Here is a 20022-nt window from a genome sequence, read left to right as displayed (position 1 = left end):
TGTCAAGTTTTGAAATTGAAATTAGGTTCCGACTATAAGATAAAACATAAAATCTATCGACCAAATTCAATACAAATCCCGACTTCAACACAATTCTACAGGTCTTAACGCTCTTGACATGCGAACACTTCTTATTTCCTAAGAAGATGCTTCTTTCATGCTCCGTTGGTTCCCTTTTGTTCAGAAATGCCTGCAAAGAGTTGTTAATGTGTACCGTGGCACCAGAATCAATCCACCAACTATGCAATGGAACATGAATTAGATTGCACTCATGAGTAACGAATGACTTATTACTTTTATTTTTGAGCCACTTCTTGTACTTCAAACAGTTCATCTTCTTATGCCCCTTCTTTTTGCAGAAGAAACACTTTATAGAAGGGCCATCAAACTGAGATTTAGTTTTCGCTTGAGAGTTTGAACTCTCCTCAGTGGCCTTCTTCTGATTCTTCCTTTTGAAGGAGTTTTTTTTTGGCCTCGACCTCTGTTTATCCTTATGAAAGGCCATATGTGCACTTGGCACCCTCTCACCCTTCAATCTCTCCTCTTACTCAACACACTTAGCCAATAGGTCATTAAAAGACCACTCATCATTATGTGTGTTGTAGGAGATTTTAAAGGGTCCATACTCAGTAGGTAACGAGGTTAAGATCAAATGGACTAAGAAGGAGTCAGAGATGGCAAACTTCATGTCATTCAATTGAGTCGCAATATTCCTCATTTCCAAAATGTGTTGTCGAATGTGACTGTCACCAACATATTTCATAGACACTAATTTGGACATGAGTATACTGGCCCTTGCCTTATTAGAAGTGACGAACTGAGCCTCAATGGCTCCCAGGAATTCTTTAACTGTCCTACAATGAGGAATGACGCCTCGAATATTCTTAGCCACCCGAGATTGCAAAAGCAACGGGCTAAGTCTGTTCGAGCGCTTTCACTTATCAGAGGCAACCTTCTGATCGGTTGTACTCTGCTCTGTAAGAGCGGGAGGTTCGTCAATTCTAAGGGCCAGATCTAAATCTATATAACCCAAAGTGAATAACACGATTTCTTTCCAATCAGAAAAGTTTGATCCGTCTAAGATAGGGATATTACTAGAACCGTCGATATGGAAGGAACCTAATAAAACAAGAAACGAAAATGGAAAGACATTACTATTATTGCTCAGACGAGACTCGTGTTGAAAAAGTAAAAGTAAGACCCTTTATTTTCACCTTTTTTGAGACAAGCATAGTTGAGCCATTATCGTTTCACTTTGGTGAAAACGATAATACTCATAATTGCTCCATCTTTTCAATTCTCAACGAATTGACTTTAGTTGGTGAAACTAGCAAATCATATAACCAGAGGCAATTCAACATTGTACCTTTGGGTACGAACATGCTTCATGGGCTGGAATACACATCTAATATTACACCCTGTGTAAATTTGAAATACAACGACCTACCTTTGAGTAGAATCGATGTTTCATAAATTCATACACAATCATAATAACGAATCTTAATACGGTCCAAAGAATCCTTAATTAACCCAACTCAGATCACTTTGGTGATTACACGAATCTGTCAATCAAGATCTTTTACCGAAAATTCTATTCGTATTATGGAGCACGCCCATGCACACATTTTAATGCATGTATATTCATGACATAATATAAGTTCATACTTCAACAAATATTCATAAACTAATTGTCATGAATTTAGTTACAATTCATGCTTAAAATCATCATGCACAACTTAACCAACGCAAAATACATGAATTAACATGCATAAGTCATGCATTATTCAAAATAAATACTTTATAAAGCATGAAAAATAACAAAAACATGCTCATATGGGTAAAACCGAGGGTCCTCAAGTAGGAACCGGTCTAAAAATACTCTGAACCGGTCTGAAACCACCCCGAACCAGTCATCTAAGGGTCTGAACCGGTTCTTTATCCTTATAAACCGATACTTAATATGAACAAAAGTTCATAAAACCCTATGACCGTATGCCAAAATCCCTGTATTTCTTTATATTTATGAAAATAAGGTATCAGCATCTCGGAACCGGTGAAAAACTGGAAAAAAACAGTCAAAAATGACTCTGAACTGGTTCCGGAAGGGGTCAGATCATATTCCTGATCCGATTCAGTCTCAATAGTGTTTGGATCCTGCTTTTATGGATCCAACCCAGTTTAAATGGGGTCCGGGTTTGACCCGACCCATACTTAATACGGGTCGAACCCGGCCTGAACTAAAACCCGGGTTAGACCCGGTCCATAACAGAACCGGGTTAGACCCGGTCCTAAATGGACCCGGGTTCGACCCAGTCCAAACCGGATCCCAGGTAAGACCCGGTCCTACATGGACCCGGGTTCGACCCGGTTCTTAATGGGTCTGGATCAGACCGGTTTCAAAATGGATCTGGATCGAACCGATCCTAAATGGAGACCCGATCATTTTTGGATCAGACCTGGTCCCATTATGGGTCCGGGTCAGATCCAAAAAATTAATAGCAGGTCCGATCCATTTTGGGTTTGGATCGGGCTTGCTATCGAGTCTTCACTCGGGAACCGATCCAGTCATCCAGATAAACAATTGAAACAGAAACCCGATGGGTTTCTGTTTAATTTTTAGGGAAACCGAAAAGGGGGTTTTCGGTTTCCGCCCTTTTCGGTTCCACGGCGACCCACGTCGTCGTCACGGCGACCGGCGCCGGTTGCCGGCAACCTGCGTCACCCCATGGTGATGCCGATCCGGCGACAACCCCCCCCCCCCCCCCCGTCAAAAGACGTCGCCCCACGGCGACGCTTCGCAGTTTCGCCGCCCAATGGCAGAAGACCGGCACTGCCTGCCAGTTCGGCGGCAGCCCCGGCGATGCCAGCAAGGCTGCCGCCGACCAATGGCTGCCCTTGTCGGCAAAACGCCCCGACGAAAACAACCCCCTTCCGACGACAGGTAAGGGTTTACAAATTGTTTTTTTTTTTTGTCGCCGGTTTACAGACTACTCCGGCGATGAGGTGGGGCTATCAATGGCGTCGGCATGACCGCCGTTGTGACCTGCAGTTTTTTGGCAAAAGCCCCTGGATGTCGGCCATCCGGCGTTCAACCCCGGCAACACCTCCGGCATATGCCGACCACCCTGCAACCCGACGGTGCAGGGGATTACAGGTGACGGCTCCGGCGAGGATCCCGACGATGGCAAAAACCTCCTTGCAGCCCAACGACCACATGTATAAAACGATCATTTTTTTTAATGAGGTTCGCCTGAACCGGGAAATAGATGTCGCCCTTTTCGGTGACAGTTGCCTGTGATGACTGTCGCCCCACGGTGACAATCTGCCTCTATTTGCATCTGCCAGGATGTCACCCCACGGTGACATGCTGTCACAGAAATCAGGCAAGGGGGCGAAAACACCGAAAGGGTCTCCATGGCCACGCGCAGCGGAAATGCGTGGTCTTGGTCCCATAACCCAATGTTGGCGTAATCCCTGCAAAAACAACAATGACAGGGAGCGTACCTGAATTCGCCATAGCTCATGTAGGAAGTTAGGCATTCTCCTCAGTCGGTCGACGCCCACAATGAGCCCATGCCTTAAGTCGATGGTAAGCAGGACCCTTTCCGCAGCGTCCGAATGCGGAGCAGAATTTTGGCAGGGAAATGCTACGAACCCTCATCATTTTCGCAGCCTCCTAACCCTTTATATAATGGGGGAATAAGGCAGTTACGTGAATGTGGTCTTTCCACATTCACGTAACTCCCACCCACTAACCCCATTATTTGGCCACTAATGTGACCCACTAAAGACTGTCAAACCGGGTCAGACTGTGGGTTGGACCCTTAACCCATAATGTCCAACAGAAAACACATTGACTTTGTGATTGAACCTGTCAATAAATAGGTTCATCAAGGTTTGAAATTGTCTAATTTGGTGGATGTCTATAATAGAGAACCAAGCTATCGTATCTCCTTCAAGACTCCTAGGAAACCATCTGATCAACACCAGTTTTCTGCTTTTGTTGCTCCCACATGTGTCTAAGAAGAGGGCAACATGGGTTTCAAGGTTCCTAGTCCCACTGAACTTAAAAAATTTTGGCAGGACAGCAGCCACAGGTTGGTCTGTCCCAACCAAAGCGAAATTGTTAATCTCATGGGGTCTGCTCTCAACCTCAACACTTATGAGATAATTGTTTATGTTTGTTAACTCTTCTTCTAACATCTGGATCCTCTCCTCTATATCATTCTTGGGCGGGCTCTGCTTTCTAATCCAAGGAGTTGGATCCTCTTGGTGCTGCAGGGGTTGACTATGCTTGACAGGAACAAATTGGTAAGTTGGTCTGCTCTGCCAATACTCAGTGGTCTTCACTCAAATCTTATTCTCAATCATTTTTTGCTACATTTTCCGAACCATGAACCTTAGGGCAATATTTCCATCTTCAAGGTCCTAGTATGTGGATCTACTAGTGGCAGTCTGCCAGATTTCTTTTCCTTTGTCTTTAAACCGAGATACTTCTTGGACTTGTTCCTTTTCCTCATTATCAGTCTCTTGATTTTTTTAGTTGGTTGTGCATATCACTAATATTAGGTTGGACCATCTCTAATGCCTGGCAATCCAGATTGCCTTTTGACTCTAGGATCAACTGCCCTTAGGCATTTTTAAAGACCCTAGTAATGGGTTGACCTAGACCCTGAAGGTTGGTTTCATATTTGGACTTTTGGTTCATACTTGTGGACCCTAAATCTGTCTTGGATGATATGAAATTCTTCGAAGGATCTGATTCCTGTATTCTTCTTAGATTCCTTAGTCATCCAGATTAGGTTCTATAACAAGCAAGAATCCAAACAAGAGCAACCAATACACAAATCCAAAATTTTTAAAAATCAACTTTTTAGGTCTCCTTGAAACTTGCGAGGCCATTTTAATGTTCTAATAGGTGAGTGATTTCTCCTCCCAAACCCTTCATGGAGTTAACACTCCTAGTACGAATGGGGGATATGAAGATCTAAAGAATAGGACAAGGGAGATTTGAAAAATTAACACAAGCAAAATAGAGGCTCTCAATAAAAGGACTAAGAGAATATATCAAGAAAGAAGAAACTAGAAGCAAGAAATGTCTCACACAAACTACTTTGCCTAACTTCTACGCAGGATAATATTCTCCAGCAACGGTCTCTATGTTCATTTCCTAGGCAAATCTAACATACAAACACACAATTTGCTTAAGATTTTCTCAGAAGGCAATAAAAATTAGGAGAATCCCAATTTTTCAATGAAACTAGAATCACCAAGATCTAACTCACAAACAGAAAGATATCGCCTGAGAAAGACAAATCTTTTAGGAGTCAGACAGGCACATGGATATCCACCTCAAGATAACAGAATTTTTCGAGTACTTGCATTGGAAATCTAAAAAAAAGCTTAAAAGGATGAGAAATCTAGATAGCGAGAGCTTTCCAATGACACTAAGCACACCAGAAGCGAACTCATAGTTAGGAAGATATGGGCTCAGAAAGTCCACACTACGCTATCGGGAAGAGAAACACAAATTTCAAATCCTTAGTGAATCCAAGATCCAAAACACACGAAAGTACTAAAAATAAAAAATACTAACCTCACACCTTGAGAACCATAACTGTCAAAAGTTGCTACTGATATAAACAGGTCTCACTGTGATCACTATTCTATGAATCCCTATTTTTGGAAAGATTTTGAAGTGGGTTTAAATTGGATGTTTTTAAAAATGGATCTAGATTTTAGACTCTAAGAGGCAAGGGTTTTGTTCTTTAAGAATACAAGCATTTTCTCTTCTAGTGAGCAAGGATCAACCAATTCAAGGGTGCAGCTTTTTATTTTTCATATATTGTGTGTGATCCAATGCACCTTGATCTGCTCACCTAAAAAGGAAACTGGGTTGATGGTGCAGGGCTCTACCGACATTCAAAAACATGGGAAAATAACAAAAATGCAAAAAATTAGAGATAAATATGCCTCAATAAATAAAGTAAATGAAAATAAATAAAAATGAATGAAAAAAATAAACATATCATAGGCTTAGGCAGCCCTTTTTATAACTTTGTCGAGCGCAACAAATTCGGTAGAACTATTGTAGGATTAGGGCTCTAAAGGGTTTAGGTCCGTCATAGTGGACCCGATGGGGCAACGAATCTAGACGTTAGGGGATGGCTGCAGGGTGAGGATGCTTAGGCTAAGGAGGCAAGACTCAATACTCTCACTCTTAGAGGGGTTGAGCTCTTAATGCTAGATTATAGGTGCTAGTTTCTACATTCTAGATTATGAGAAGGGTGAAATGACTTCTATTTATAGGTTTTCTACTAGATTCAAATCCTAAATTGTGAGAGCCTGGATTCAGATATCCATATCTACCTGCTGTGCAATATCCTCATTCTGATTGGCTGATGAATTGAGGCGGCATGCCTTGATCGTCTGCTAGATTTCTTAAAGGATAAGAAATATGCTTCTTGGTAGGTTAGGAGGATAAGTTTTGAGTTTAGGAAAGTCTTCATGAAATCTTAAGTTTTTGGTTTTTTTAAAGGTTTTGGTAAGGTTTATCTTCATTTTTGTGCATCCTAAGCCAAACTCTAAATCTTTGTCTTGTGACAAGTCAGAATGTCTAACGAAAAGTTGGTATTTCTGACTCAGGTTTGACAACAACTAAAGGATTTCTAACATGTTGTCTAATGACAATTGACTTATAGCTAAACAAAAAGGCTCTAGGTCTAATGACAATTGTCTTTTCATTAGACAAGAAGCCTCTAGGTTTAATGACAATTGACTTGTTAGATAAGCATACTGAGATTTCTCTGTCAAGTTGACATATTTTGGCCATATCTCCCTAACTGTGCATCTTTTTGAGGTGCAGTTTAGTGCATTGGAAAGCTATTCTCTATCCTAACTAATTTTTTAAGTAAAAAACCAAATTCAATAGATTTAAGGGTAAAAATCAAACTCAAAGTGGATCCTAACTAAAAGTAGGTTTTTCAGGTAGGCAATTGGACTTGTTTTGGTCATAACTTTGCACTTTGATATCAAAATGACTATATTTTTATCATGTTTGAAAGCTAAGACTCTAGTTTCAACTTTCTTTTGAACAAAAACCTTGTGGATGTAGTTTTGTAGGCCAAAAGTGTATTCAAATATAAAAGTATGTCGAAAAGACTCAGGCAACTGGCTTTTGAAATGTGACCATTGACACAAGACAATTAGATTAAAATTGGAGTGCTTACACTCACACACAAGAAAGACATAAAAAACAACACCACATTAACATGGTTCAACTTTGAAGCCTACATCCACAATGAACCTACAACACTTTGCAGAATAAAACATGGAGTGCTTACACTCTCTCTTATTTAGCAATAGAAAAGTTGCCAAGTATATAGGCTTGATCAAAATACAGAATAAAACAAAACAAAACTTGACAACTTGATGTACATAAACTCAGGATTTTTTGGTAATTAGATTTTAGAGTATAATCTTTATCCTTCTGTATGGTGTTCCTTCCATTTGACACCTCCTTAGATCGACTCTTATCTCCTCTAAATTCAACCTTTTGAGTTTGTGAATATGTTTCTATAATCTCAAGATCCATTTTTTTAATAGAGCCAAGTCAGATAATTTTTAACAAAAAGGACGTGTTAAAAAAAATATAATAATATTAAAATTTATTTTTTAATTTTAAAAATAAATTGAATCAATTTTTGACTGATTTACAATGATATTTAGCAACATTGATTATGAATATTTAAACATGACAAAATATTTTAAGGCTCTTTGGGTGAGGATGGGAGTTTACACATTTGATAAAAACTTGGTCAAACTACCTTGTCAGTGGATGTTTGAAAATTGATAATTGAGACAAAAGTTTTATATATGCACCAAATTTTGCTGGGATGAGAGCAGAGACAAAGCTAGAAATTTAAGCTAGGGTGGGCACAAATGCATAGTAAAAAAAAATTTGATTTTTATGACAATAAATTATACTAGCAAGTACAAAAAAAATTGAGGAACTATAAAGTGTCATATTCATAATTAGGAACATTGGTTGAAACTAAACATGTTTTAAACAATAAAGAAAATTATTAAAGAACTGCAGAGTACCATAATAACATGTATGTATACTCCAAATTTTAGCTAATTGAAGCAAATTCATGCCAGTTGAAACAAAAAAAACCCTAAAATTCTCATATATACTAATTAAAACAAAAAAACCTTAAAATTCTAAGTTCCAACCAAAGTTAAGTATTAAAAAGAAAGAATACATAACACCCTAAAATCATAATTCAAAATTCATGTCATTTAAACAAATACAAAATCAAAACCCTAATTCTTATATTTATGCTATTCAAGCAAGTAAAATCATGTTTAATATTAATTAAAATATACAAAATACCTAAATTAAATACTCATCTTATTTAAAAACAAAATTCAAATCTAAATGCTATTAAAAACATAAAAAAACTCTAAAACCTAAATAAATATCGATGCTATTAAAAAAAAAATAATCCTAGCAAACATCATTCATAATTTTCATACATAAAATAATTGAAACAAAAAATAACAAAGCTCCCAAATTTTTAACTAAAATCAAGCATGTGGATCATGTATAATGTTGATTAAAAAAAACTAATTAATATCCATCTCATTAGAAACCGAAATGCTAATTGAGACCCCCCCCCACACAAAAACCCTGAACCTAAATGTTAATCAAAACCCTAATTCATATATCACCAATTATGTATTTATGACCTAAACACAAGAGACAATGGACCTCATCTTATGCACAATGTAACAGCAACATGCATGGTGCACCAGACAACTGGAGGCTGCCTCCAAACAGTGGTCAATGGTGATGGGCATGTGTTGTGCCATGTGGTTGCGTTATTGTGAGGTCGATCCATCGAGCGGAGGGGACCACAAAGAAAGGGGAGAGAGAGAGAGAGAGAGAGAGAGAGAGAGAGAGAGAGAGAGAGAGAGAGAGAGAGAGAGAGAGAGAGAAGCTCAGGGTGCCATAGTGGGGTCGCAGACAAGGGTAGAGCCGCAAAGGGCGAGAAAGAGGGGACACATCGAAAGTCAAGACAAAGAGAGGTGGTGTAATAACTGTAATTTTTAAATGTTAAATAAATTTATTATATAAAATTGAACCCTATGGATCTTGAACCTGATCTGAACATGATCCGAAGTCCAAAAGCTCGATCCAAATAATATTCAAATCTAGATCTTTTATCAGATCTAGATACTAATTTGAATCCATATCCAAAAATAAAATAGATCCTTTAATAGATTTAAATATTATCTAAATAGATATTTTTACCATATTTGGATATTTATTTGAATCCATATTTCAAGGACATACTTATAAATATTTAAATTGATTATAGGTAAAATGATAAAGTTTTAGATACTTAATATGAAATACTAAAAAATATAAGGTTAACTTTTGAAATCTGTATAAATAAATAATAACAAATAAAAAATATCAGGCATTGACCAATGTGTGAGAGCCTCCTCACTTGGGGGTGACACCTAGGAAGGGGGCAACGCCCCCTTGGCCTATAAATACCCCCATGCGGGTGGTGTCTCTCAATAAAACTTGCCCCTCCCTTAGAGCTTCTCTCTCTTCTCTTTCTCTCTCACCAGACCCTCTCTCTCTTGTTTAATTACCCTAGCTCTTGTTTCTTATTCCTCCTTCTATTTTGACCTTAGAACCCTGTCTGCTTAGCTAGGGTACCTGCTAACTGTAAAAAAATTAGGTCGTTTATAGTTTGATAGCAGAAACAGTCTTTTTGAAGGTAGATTTGAGACCCTACCATGGAAGCGTTGTCAAAATCACTATATTTAAAGACAGACTTAAGAACACACTGTGGAAGTGCTGCTCAAATTTTTACTCCCAAAATAAATAAACAAGGTATGTAACTGTAAAACTCATATGGGCCTTCGTATGAATTTATAGGATCTCCTAGCTCTCTCGTGAACCTTTAGGATTTCTTTTATAGACTTAAATGCGGTGACTATGTCAAAATTTCTATCCATTTGTACTCTTATATAAGGGAGGTTCTATCATAATTTTTAAAACAACTTTTGATTTTTTTATACTAAAATAGGGTTGGTATTGTCCAATTTTTTATAATATTTTTTTAATACCACGATCCGAGATAGAGTAAATAATACACAAGATGCATGACATAGTAAGTAGTTCTATCTTATTTGAATATGAAGAACTCAATCTGATTTAAAAAGAACTATTACTATTTTTAGATGGATGCAAAATTAAATTGTAGGCCTTGAGGTTTTGACACTATTTTTTTTAAAGATAATTGAAAACATCTGATACTTTTATTTATATGAATTACAGATTCAGAACCCTAATTTAATTAAATAATTTTATGAGACTTGTATGTAATATTTGTGCTAAAATCAACATATATATATATATGTAAAATTGTGATTGAGCCATGAATGTTAACATAAGATATTGGAATTGTTCGAAGATCCATTCGTGATTAAATGCATGCTTTATATTGACAATTCATGTCATTTGTGTTTAATTGTAATTATAGTAAATAATGTAACTGCATATTGATGCATTTTAAATAGCACGAAAAGTTTTATAGGTGTTAACTCAAAAGTGCAACTATTATAAAATTTTGAACATGTTGTATTTATTTTAAAAATAACATACATTGAGCGCATGATCTAAAAAGGATAAGAAAAGTTGTATAAATGATTTGGAGCTTGTCACGTGTGAAAGATTGTGGACAAGCGAGTGCCAATCCCATAAAATTTTTAGTAGTATTTGTGAGGGATAATTCTCAATACCAGGTAATTTAGACGCTTAAAGGTTAAAAGAAGCTTTTGTCCCTCAACCACAACTGATTAGGAGGACGAACTCGGTTGACAGAGTTGGAAAGTTCAACTATGTACATGCATGTTAACAGCTACAGTACCAGTGAAATGATTCCTTAACGAAGCAATTACAGATACTTGGTGCAGTTACAAGAGTAAAAAATGTTTGAATAAATATTCCTTGAAAGTTTAAATGCCTGTAGTTTTGACCGAGATCTAGTGGTACCTCAAGTTACCGAATCAGGATAATCATTTAATTCTATGAAATGTTTGCTAGCATGCCATTTAATGCAAACGTAGTTTAATTTGAATGATATTAATATAGTTCACACATATAGGATAATCATGTAGATACAGAATTATCGGTTTAATTATTTGCATAAATTTATTGTTATAATCATAAATAAATGTGAGGTCTAAATAACTTTTGATGATTATTTAGATTAAATTATTTTGGTTATATACACAAATCATAAGGAATTGTGAGATGCAAGCAATTCCTTATGATCATTCAATTAATTATAAGTAATTAGATTCAGTTCAGTTAAAGAGATTGCTATGCAAAATAAATAAGAAAATGTATTAATAACTGCATAGTTCAATTGTAATTGCAAAAAAACACATAAAGGAGATGTGTCTTAATGTCATATATAAGATGTGTAATATATTTTTTTGTACGTGATTCCGTACATACTAAAGACCCGATAGAGGTCTACTAGTACTTATTATGACATTAAGTTGTCTCACTTGTTTTATTTAAAAACTTTCATGTCTACAGAAATGAAGAGACGAATGCTACAATACACAAACTTAACTGAAACTTTTGTATATATTAGGTTGATTTGAACTACCTCTCAGTCTTTGTGTTTTTAGCTTGTATAAACTTCAATATTCATTCAATAGAATAAAATATTTTTGAAATAATTGTTATGGTGTAGTTTTTTGTTATTTTTCAACCTGTGATGGGCCTGAAGATCAAAGCATATTTATATTTTAAAAGCGACTTCTATTGTGTTTTAAAAAAATTGAAGTAAAAATTTTAGGTCTCTAAATTTTTGGGATGGGGTTGAGGGAGGCCGAGAGGAAACCAAGAGAGTGAGGGCCCAACCAAGGGTGTTGTCGTTGTGGCCTATGGCGTCACAAGCAGTGATAGAGCTCCAAAGAGAGAGAGAGAGAGAGAGAGAGGGAGGGCGCCAACCTCGGGTGTTATTGTTTTGGCCTACGGGGTTGCAGGCATGGGCAGAGTTGTGGGAGGTCATTGTAGGGATGCCCATCACTGTTAGCGATGCACATGAGCCGGAGCTCAAGCTTAAGCAACATTCTAGAAAGGTATATACAGTAATGAGCATTTTTGAGAAGGTGGGATTCGATCCATATCCTTCCCAAACATTGCACAAATGACCCGCCACTGTGCTAGATCATGTTTTTTGTTAATTGTAACCCAGAGAAATATACAAATACTAAAACCTTTAGATTAGTGTCCTAACAAAAAAAAATCTGAGGCGCGAAACTCGATCTCAACACCTTTTGCAGAATATGCTAACGTCCTACTCAATAAGCTAACAATAACTTAACTTTTAAATTGAAAACATATATGCGAGCCTAATCAAGCTTTTCGAGATTAATCCAGTTCAGCGGCTTGATCAAGCTCGTTTCATTTATGCACATCGAGCCTGGACTTGTGTTCAAGCTCGGCTCATTTATGTTCATGGACGAGCTCGATCCGAGCCGAGCTCGACCTAGTTCGGCTCATTGTGCATCCCTAGTCGCTGTGGTCTGTGGGGTCAGAGAGAAAGAGAGAGTGGGATTTAAGGTGCCGCGGGGGAAGGGGGGATTGGGATTTTGTAAATCTCGCGATATGTCGCTGCCTTATTTGCCCCATTTCCTTTTTATTTTGGGATTTTAAAGTTTACGTTTTATTTCTCAGCCCTAAGCCCTTCTTTCTCAGCCTCCCTCTCACAGCAAAAGGGCGCGTGAAAGCCTGGTGGGTTTTGGCAACCGGCGTGAAGGATTCTGAGTTCCTACCGACGGTGAGTGCTGCCGCTGCTGCCATCTCTCTCTCTCTCTCTTTGTGATTGAGTTTATTTGCTTTTTAATGTATGCCAACATGTAAGGTCGTCGGCTGTTTCCTTGAAAAATATCTCTACACCATTTTCAGCCTCCATTAACCTCATTTCATTGGAAATAAAAGAAAAAGTATTCCTGCATATTGCTTTCTTTGAGGGCCCATTTGTTTCAACAACCAGTTTGAGAAATGGTTTTCATGTGAAATGCATGAAGCACAAAAGAAATCATATATTCATATGAAAACACTTCCTCAGGGGAAGTATCGCTACTGCATTTTCATATGGAAAAAATCTTTTACGCATGAAATATTTCCACACTACTGAGCTTCACCGAGGGACATTTACTTTGACTAGATGGGCTATTTCCTGTGAACAAATGGGTGCTGCAAGATGGATGAGAAAATTGGGTTATGACAGTTAACTGATATGGATTGTTTATTCCGGAAAAGTGAAGGAAGCCAACTGTGTCTTTGGAACGCTGCAACTGAAAATTAATATTTGGCTGGTGGTCTTTTGTGCATTGTATGTCTATGGTTGATCTGCTTTTTAATTTTTTGTTTACTATGTGCCTTACTTCACCTTCTAATGACAGTTGAAAATCCACCATCGGTGCCTTGCACAAGATTTCTAGACCTTCTCTTTGTTTCTCATCCTATACATTTTACACAATTGAAGGTGTGTTTGCTCGCTGTTGTTGGTTTTTCTCTCACACTTTGGTTTTAATAATTTCCTTTTTGTTTTGATACTTGATTATTGATACTTAATGTTTGTTGGTTTAGTTGATACTTCTTACATACTTCATGTTTGATGGTTTAGTGGATGCTTCTTAATGGTTTAGTTGATACTTCTTACATACTTCATGTTTGATGGTTTAGTTGATACTTACATATATGATGTTTGCTAGTTTAGTTGATACTTACATATATGATGTTTGCTAGTTTAGTTGATACTTGTTACATATTTGATGTTTAATGGTTTAGTTTAATAGTTGTTACTTCTTGCATATTTGATATGGTGGTTATTATTTGATGTTTGATACTTCCTAGATATGGTTAGTGGAATTGAAAGTAGATTTTATATATTTTTTAATTTTTTGTAATTAGTTTATTTTTATTTGATCTGTTTAAATTCTGTTTTCACTTTTCATTGCGAAACTACTTTTTCGCATTCCCCTAAGAATTTGTAAGGCATGTAGTATTTAGGTGGGTGATTAAGCCATTAAGCATGTCTTAGTTTTGGTTATGCTCTCAATTTTCATAAGTTTTTTACAAGTTCCAATGTGTTACATAGTTGGCATATTGATAATTGTACAAAATGAAGTAGCTATTTTAGAAGAAAATAAAGCTTGCCATTTTATATTATTGATGTAGTTGATAGTTGATACTTATAGATATGATTATTTGGAAATCAAAGTAGATATTATTTTTTCTGCATGTGAATTTTAATTGTATAATTAGTTAGTTATTTAGTTTTTTTAATTTTTGAGAAATTATTTGATTTTTTATATTTTTTTGATTCACGAGAAATTCATAGTCGAGAAATTGACATTTTTAAACTTTTTTCACTGTGCCCTTATTAGACACACATCTCTCTCTCTCTCTCTAAACCATCGATCTCGCTTTCTCCAGACGAGCTGCTGCTGCTGCTCTCTTGTAATCCCAAAAGGAAGATAAACAAGAAGAGAATTGGTCTCTCTCTCTCTCTTTCTTTGGGGTTTTGATGACTAGTATTTGAGACTTTCTGCATACGTTCTTGTGTTTATGAAGCTTTTTCTTTTTGGGTATTCTTCTTTTTTCTTATAGTTGATTTTTGTTTACATATAATGGGGATTATGTTTGCTATGGTTTGTACTTTTTTAGAGAATTCACAAATCGATGGGTATTTATTGCAGCAGATGATGCGTACCAAGTGTTTGTTGAATTGCTTGTAAAAATTCCAATAGTGGTTGGGTCATGGGTGCTTTGAGTGAGGAACTTGATGATGGTGCAGTTTGTTTTTACAGTTTGTGGGGATGAGAGTTCTGGGGTGGTGGGTGCATCAGCGGGGTTGGTTTTGTTGAACACATAATAAATCTAGAATGTGGTGTTGCTTGATTCTGTAAAGATGGTTCTTTTCTTGGTTCTAAGGCTGTCCAAAGGGGGAGGGTGCATTTACAGAGTTATTGGAGAATGTTTGTTCGTCTATGGTTCTTTGATACTTGATCATATCCTTTGCATGTTTTCAAATGCTTCTGTTTATTTATTCATATTCATGATTTTCTGTTTATATTCAAATACACGCTACTTGGTACCATATTTATATTTGTTGTTTTGAAGTTTATTAGACATTATTTATTACATTAGATTCTGTCTAGTTTGAGAGTTAGACAAAGTTAGTTTGTTCTCTATCAATTTCTTGTTGTGTGCTTTAACAAACAAACTGCCACTTTTTTCAACTCATTTGCTCTCAGTTTATGTCCTTAAGATTGAAATACTGCTGCTCTAAAGGCTAAATAAAGTGCTAATTAGAAAATGAAAAAGTGTGTGTTTTCAATTGCATGTACTCATTCCAATGTACTTGTCCCTGTTTGATAGGACTGTGGGGATGGGTTCTACAAACAAGGAACTTTTGGAATTGGAGCATCGAGGATCCTCTTCCCTAGGTTGTGAAAACTGTTTGTTACCATTTGATACATCATGAACTTAAAAACAATAGTATTATACTGTAAAGGACCTAAATCACAAAAAATAATTTTAAAATACTCATGGTAAATTTAAATAGAAAACTCCAAGAATGAAATTATCACAATATATTCTTGGAAAATTCATTGCCCAATTCCCTCAAAAAAGAAAAATGCATTTTCAAAGTCTATAATTTTTTCAAATAATTTTATATTTTTCAAAAACTCCCATGAAGTTCCAGAGAAAAACCATTTATTTTTAAATTCTTCTGAGAAAAAATACTTGTTGATCTTATCATGAGCTGATCTGGTCACTATGATACACTTGTTTTGTTTTGTTTTTGTCCAGAATCAAACCTTCTCCTCTGCAAAAATGAACATTCATCTAAGAACGGAAATCATCATCCTAACAGGAAAGATGGTGCTAAGCTTTTGACTACACCAGTTCCTACAAGCCAAGGTACGCTATTTATGTATGTCCATGTCATAGCACAAATATTGTAAATGCCATGTTATGCCTTTGGCTCGCCTATTACATTGTAGATGGTTTACATTGTTTTGCTGAGAAGTTCTGCAATTCACAGGGCATATTTTTTGAGAGTTGGTAATCTTTTATGAACCAGTATTTGCCAAGGATTGCACTTATTCAGATTATTTATTAAAATTGACCCAAGTTGTTCTATTTGCTTAAAAGATATGAACAAATGCCACTCCTTTAAAGAGCCTTTTCGAAGGGTGTAACTGGTTGGTTCAGAATGAGATAAGAGTCCATTTAGAAAAGCAAGTTTACTTGAAATTGAAGTTTAAAAATGTTCTTAATTAATACATTATGATTGGAATAGAATTATTATAGAATGAGGTTCAATACATGCCTTATTATTATTATTATTTTGAGAGAGAGAGAGAGAGAGAGAGAGAGAGAGAGAGAGAGAGAGAGAGAGAGTTTTGTGTGGGGCTAGTAAACGAAATGAGCAACTCGTGGCTTGGCTCTGTTCCGCTCGCCATGAACTCGTTTGTGTAGGTGGTGAGCCAAGCCACAAGCAGCTTGTTAAGCATAAACAAGGAGTGTTCGGCTTGGCTTGGCTCGGCTCGTGTAAGCTTGTGGAAATGTAATATCTAAAATTTGTTTAAGACATTGCACAAAAAGTAGTTTTGTACAGTTGGTTAGAGTTTTTGGCATATGACAGAGGTTTGGGGTTCAAAACCTAGTGGTAACAACTTTGAAATTCATTCATTTTTTTTTACACGAGCCCTTTCGTTGCTCGACTCATTTGTGTCGGGCTCGGTTCGAGCTGGAGCTCTACTCGTCTAGACATGAGCATGAGCTGAGCCCAAGATGGATTCAATGGTAATCGAGCTGAGCCGATCAAGATTTGTTCAGTACGTTCAGCTCATTTACCAGCCCCATCTGTGAGTGTAAATGTGTAGTCTGAGTTGGAACATTATCAATAATGGGAAAGCCTATAAGAATGAGTTTACTAATATCATAAATTCCATGTATATGTGCACATTGTGCAGTTGTATTTCCTTGATGGGGTTCAATCTGAAATGATTTTTTTTAAATGATTCTATGAGTCAGCTGAACCAAATCATAAAATCATTTTGCAGTTCTGGGAAGAGTAAAGGACTTTCTAGGAATAATGGCAGAAGCTAACAAAAAGCTAAAGCATGAAGCTAAGGTTTGCAGTTGCATCATTGGCTATATAACCTCAATTAGATATTCTGTTCTTTCTATTCTTTCTTGTGACTGATAACGCACTTCATTTTAGGAAAAACCTCCCGATGCTTTTGATATTGAAGCACTATCTGGGACTGAGGAACAATATATTGAGATGGTAACCTGCTTTTGCCTTTGAAAAACTGCATTAGAAGTGACAACATATGCATAAACCCGTTCTGTCTTATTAATGGTTACCATTAACTATGCAGGATTTGAGTTTGGGGATTGTTGATCTTTACACACCTGAAGCTGTTGCAGCAGCTGAATCTGCTGTGGCAGGTGCTCAAATGGCTATTCCTGAATCAGTTAGCTCCTCTGATACAGAAGATAGTGATGATGATGAAATTGTATGCCCTCCTACATCGGAGGGACCATTTACAGATGATAAATCTGAGGATTGTGGCAAACAGAGAAAGCGGCTGAAGATTACAGAGCTTTAGTGAAGACACTACAACGTGATTAACCCAATTTCATGGTTGGTGGTGTGGCATTGCCAAGGTCCAAGGCCAGCTGAAAGAGGCAAGGGAAAATATATCCGTAGTCTGAGTCTTCTTTTATGATCAGTTACTCTCCTGTTTGCGTTTTTTTGTGCAGTCATTATATGTATTATTTATGCTCTCTCTCTCTCTCTCTCTCAAGGCGAATGTGAAGGGGAGGTGGTATTTCTGAACATGCTATTAAAACGCAAAAAGGCTATTAAAATCAACCAAACCGACCCAAATATATTTCAACAGTTTGTGTATCCAATTTTGAAATGGTAGGCATTGCAAAGGAGAGGCATTTTTTTGTCTTTGTTTTTTATTGTTTCTGTTTCACCTGTACCTTTTGTGCGTTTGATAGTCTGTTGGGAATGATATTTTTTTTCTTGGCATCGATTTGGTTATATTCGAGTGCTTTGTATGGAACATAATTTAATGTAATTGAATCAAATCCAATTCTCGGCTCCAATCTATGGATATTGTTACTTGGTCAGGCCTCTTACTTGGTCAGGCCATGACAGGATTGACATTGTTTGGTTGAAAGTTTGGAGTTGTAGGCAGATTGCTTATGAGTCGATGAATCTGTTGATTGGTGGAGAGGAGGAGATGCGTTTTTGTGTTTTCGATGGCTCCTTTTCCGCTTCTACCTTGTTTTGGGGTGTCAAAACCGACCCTGACCAAACCCTATAGGGTTCCGGGTATGATGACAAATAAGAAGATCCGATTATGACCCGGGTTCGGACCTGAAGGTCGGATTAATACATGGATCAGGGTATAGTTTTTGAAATTGTATACCAGTCTCGATTAAGACCTGCAATTTTTCAATGTAAAAATGATAATATTATTTTACCAGGTATGGTTTGGGTTAGTTCTCATCGGATCAGGATATGGTTTCTCTTATAACAGACCTGATTAAACCTGGGTGTGACCCAATATCATACTCGAAAATCTGGTTCTACTTGGATCTGCACTAAACCTGACCTGTTGACACCCCTACTTGGGGGAGAGAGAGAGAGAGAGAGAGAGAGAGAGAGAGAGAGAGAGAGAGAGAGAGAGAGTTGGACTCACTGTTTAGTCGTGCTATTCCAAAACACTTCAACCATTCACCGGCGGTCTAAGTTTTGATTGGGCTAGGGCATTATAGTTGAGAGGCAGAAGGAAAAGACAAGGGGAAGAGGAGGGCAGCATCTTCTGTTGGAAAAAAAGCAAAGAAACAAAAAACATTCATTTTTGCAAGATTTTTAAAACCGAAAATGACCATAGTGTTCTTGTAAAATAATGTGTTTTCGAAAATGCTTCAAAATTCGCCAAAATCCTATGTGTCCAAAATTCTGATTCTCGAAGTTTTTAAGATATTTTTACCCTTTGTGAACCTTTGACATTCTCATGCAAGCCTCCTGACATTCGTGCGCGTGCACACACACATATATAGTCACTAGAATATGAGAATTAATGTGTGAACCATGATTTTCATGTATTTTTTGTTCTTTTCTCTTAAATCTAACCGTAATGAAGTGATCTACTTTATTGGTTTTATAAGAACCCGCTCTTGAGTTATCTGATTTTGATGCATAAACAAAATTTTTTTAGGACTTTAAAATCAATGCTCATAATTTTCATAAATATTTAAGCATTACAAATTTATATTTTTTTATGAAAAATACACGATCCAATGGTTGATTCTTAACAAATTCACCATGACAAGCACATCCATATGGTTGGATTTGCAAAAAAGGTTTTGGAAATGCCCATTTTTCTTATTCTCATATTCTATTAACTCTCTCTCTCTCTCTCTATATATATATATATATATATATATATATATATATATATATATATATATATATATATATATATATAGGGAAATAAAAACCTTCTAAATGGAAAACCTTCTCAAACCTCTTCAATGGTTGTTTTATTGGATTTTTGGTATTTTTTTTCAAAATTTCGACTGTACATATGTGATTTATATGTTTGTTTTTATATGAATCAATTCTTGGAGCATTTGATTCTCATGCATGGATATGTTTTTATAAGTTTCAAAATCAATGGCATACAATTTTTATAAATTTTAGAGGCTCCAAATACAATTTGTTCTATCCAAAATTCATGATCGAAGTGTCGATTTATAGTACACTAGTCATGCTAAACACATATGTATGGTCAATTTTTTGAAAAACACACCAAAAAAATTTCATTGGAGAGGTTTGAGAGAGTTTCCATTATATATATATATATGCGAACCTCCTT

At 36.5% G+C, this 20022-nt stretch overlaps 1 protein-coding gene across 2 annotated transcripts; it reads left to right on the top strand.

Annotated features, from left to right (window-relative positions):
- The first annotated feature begins 12821 nt into the window (after positions 1 to 12821).
- LOC149812834 (uncharacterized) lies at positions 12822 to 17917 on the top strand. Of its 2 annotated transcripts, none has more exons than XM_089992317.1 (7): positions 12822 to 12878; positions 13507 to 13589; positions 15488 to 15555; positions 15923 to 16033; positions 17182 to 17252; positions 17343 to 17408; positions 17503 to 17917. In XM_089992317.1, the coding sequence occupies exons 3-7, from the start codon at positions 15498 to 15500 to the stop codon at positions 17731 to 17733; spliced, it is 537 nt and encodes a 178-aa protein (XP_089848443.1). In that variant the 5' UTR covers positions 12822 to 12878; positions 13507 to 13589; positions 15488 to 15497; the 3' UTR covers positions 17734 to 17917. The 2 variants fall into 2 exon arrangements, with proteins under 2 accessions (XP_089848443.1, XP_089848444.1); XM_089992318.1 differs by lacking the exon at positions 12822 to 12878 and adding an exon at positions 13313 to 13419.
- The last annotated feature ends 2105 nt before the right edge of the window (positions 17918 to 20022 follow it).

This window comes from Nuphar pumila, chromosome 16, assembly GCF_984573655.1.
Source record: "Nuphar pumila chromosome 16, dmNupPumi1.hap1.1, whole genome shotgun sequence".
NCBI classification, from domain to species: Eukaryota; Viridiplantae; Streptophyta; class Magnoliopsida; order Nymphaeales; family Nymphaeaceae; genus Nuphar; species Nuphar pumila.
The sequence above is the reverse complement of the archived record's forward strand: the minus strand, read 5'-3'. Positions and strand labels throughout refer to the sequence as shown.

Excerpts from the sequence above, each read along its gene's own strand:
- LOC149812834 (XM_089992317.1), top strand. The coding sequence starts at position 15,498 with ATGGGTTCTACAAACAAGGAACTTTTGGAATTGGAGCATCGAGGATCC. Across the intron at positions 15,556-15,922 it reads TCGAGGATCCTCTTCCCTAG|AATCAAACCTTCTCCTCTGC; the intron begins GTTGTGAAAACT and ends GTTTTTGTCCAG. Across the intron at positions 16,034-17,181 it reads ACCAGTTCCTACAAGCCAAG|TTCTGGGAAGAGTAAAGGAC; the intron begins GTACGCTATTTA and ends ATCATTTTGCAG.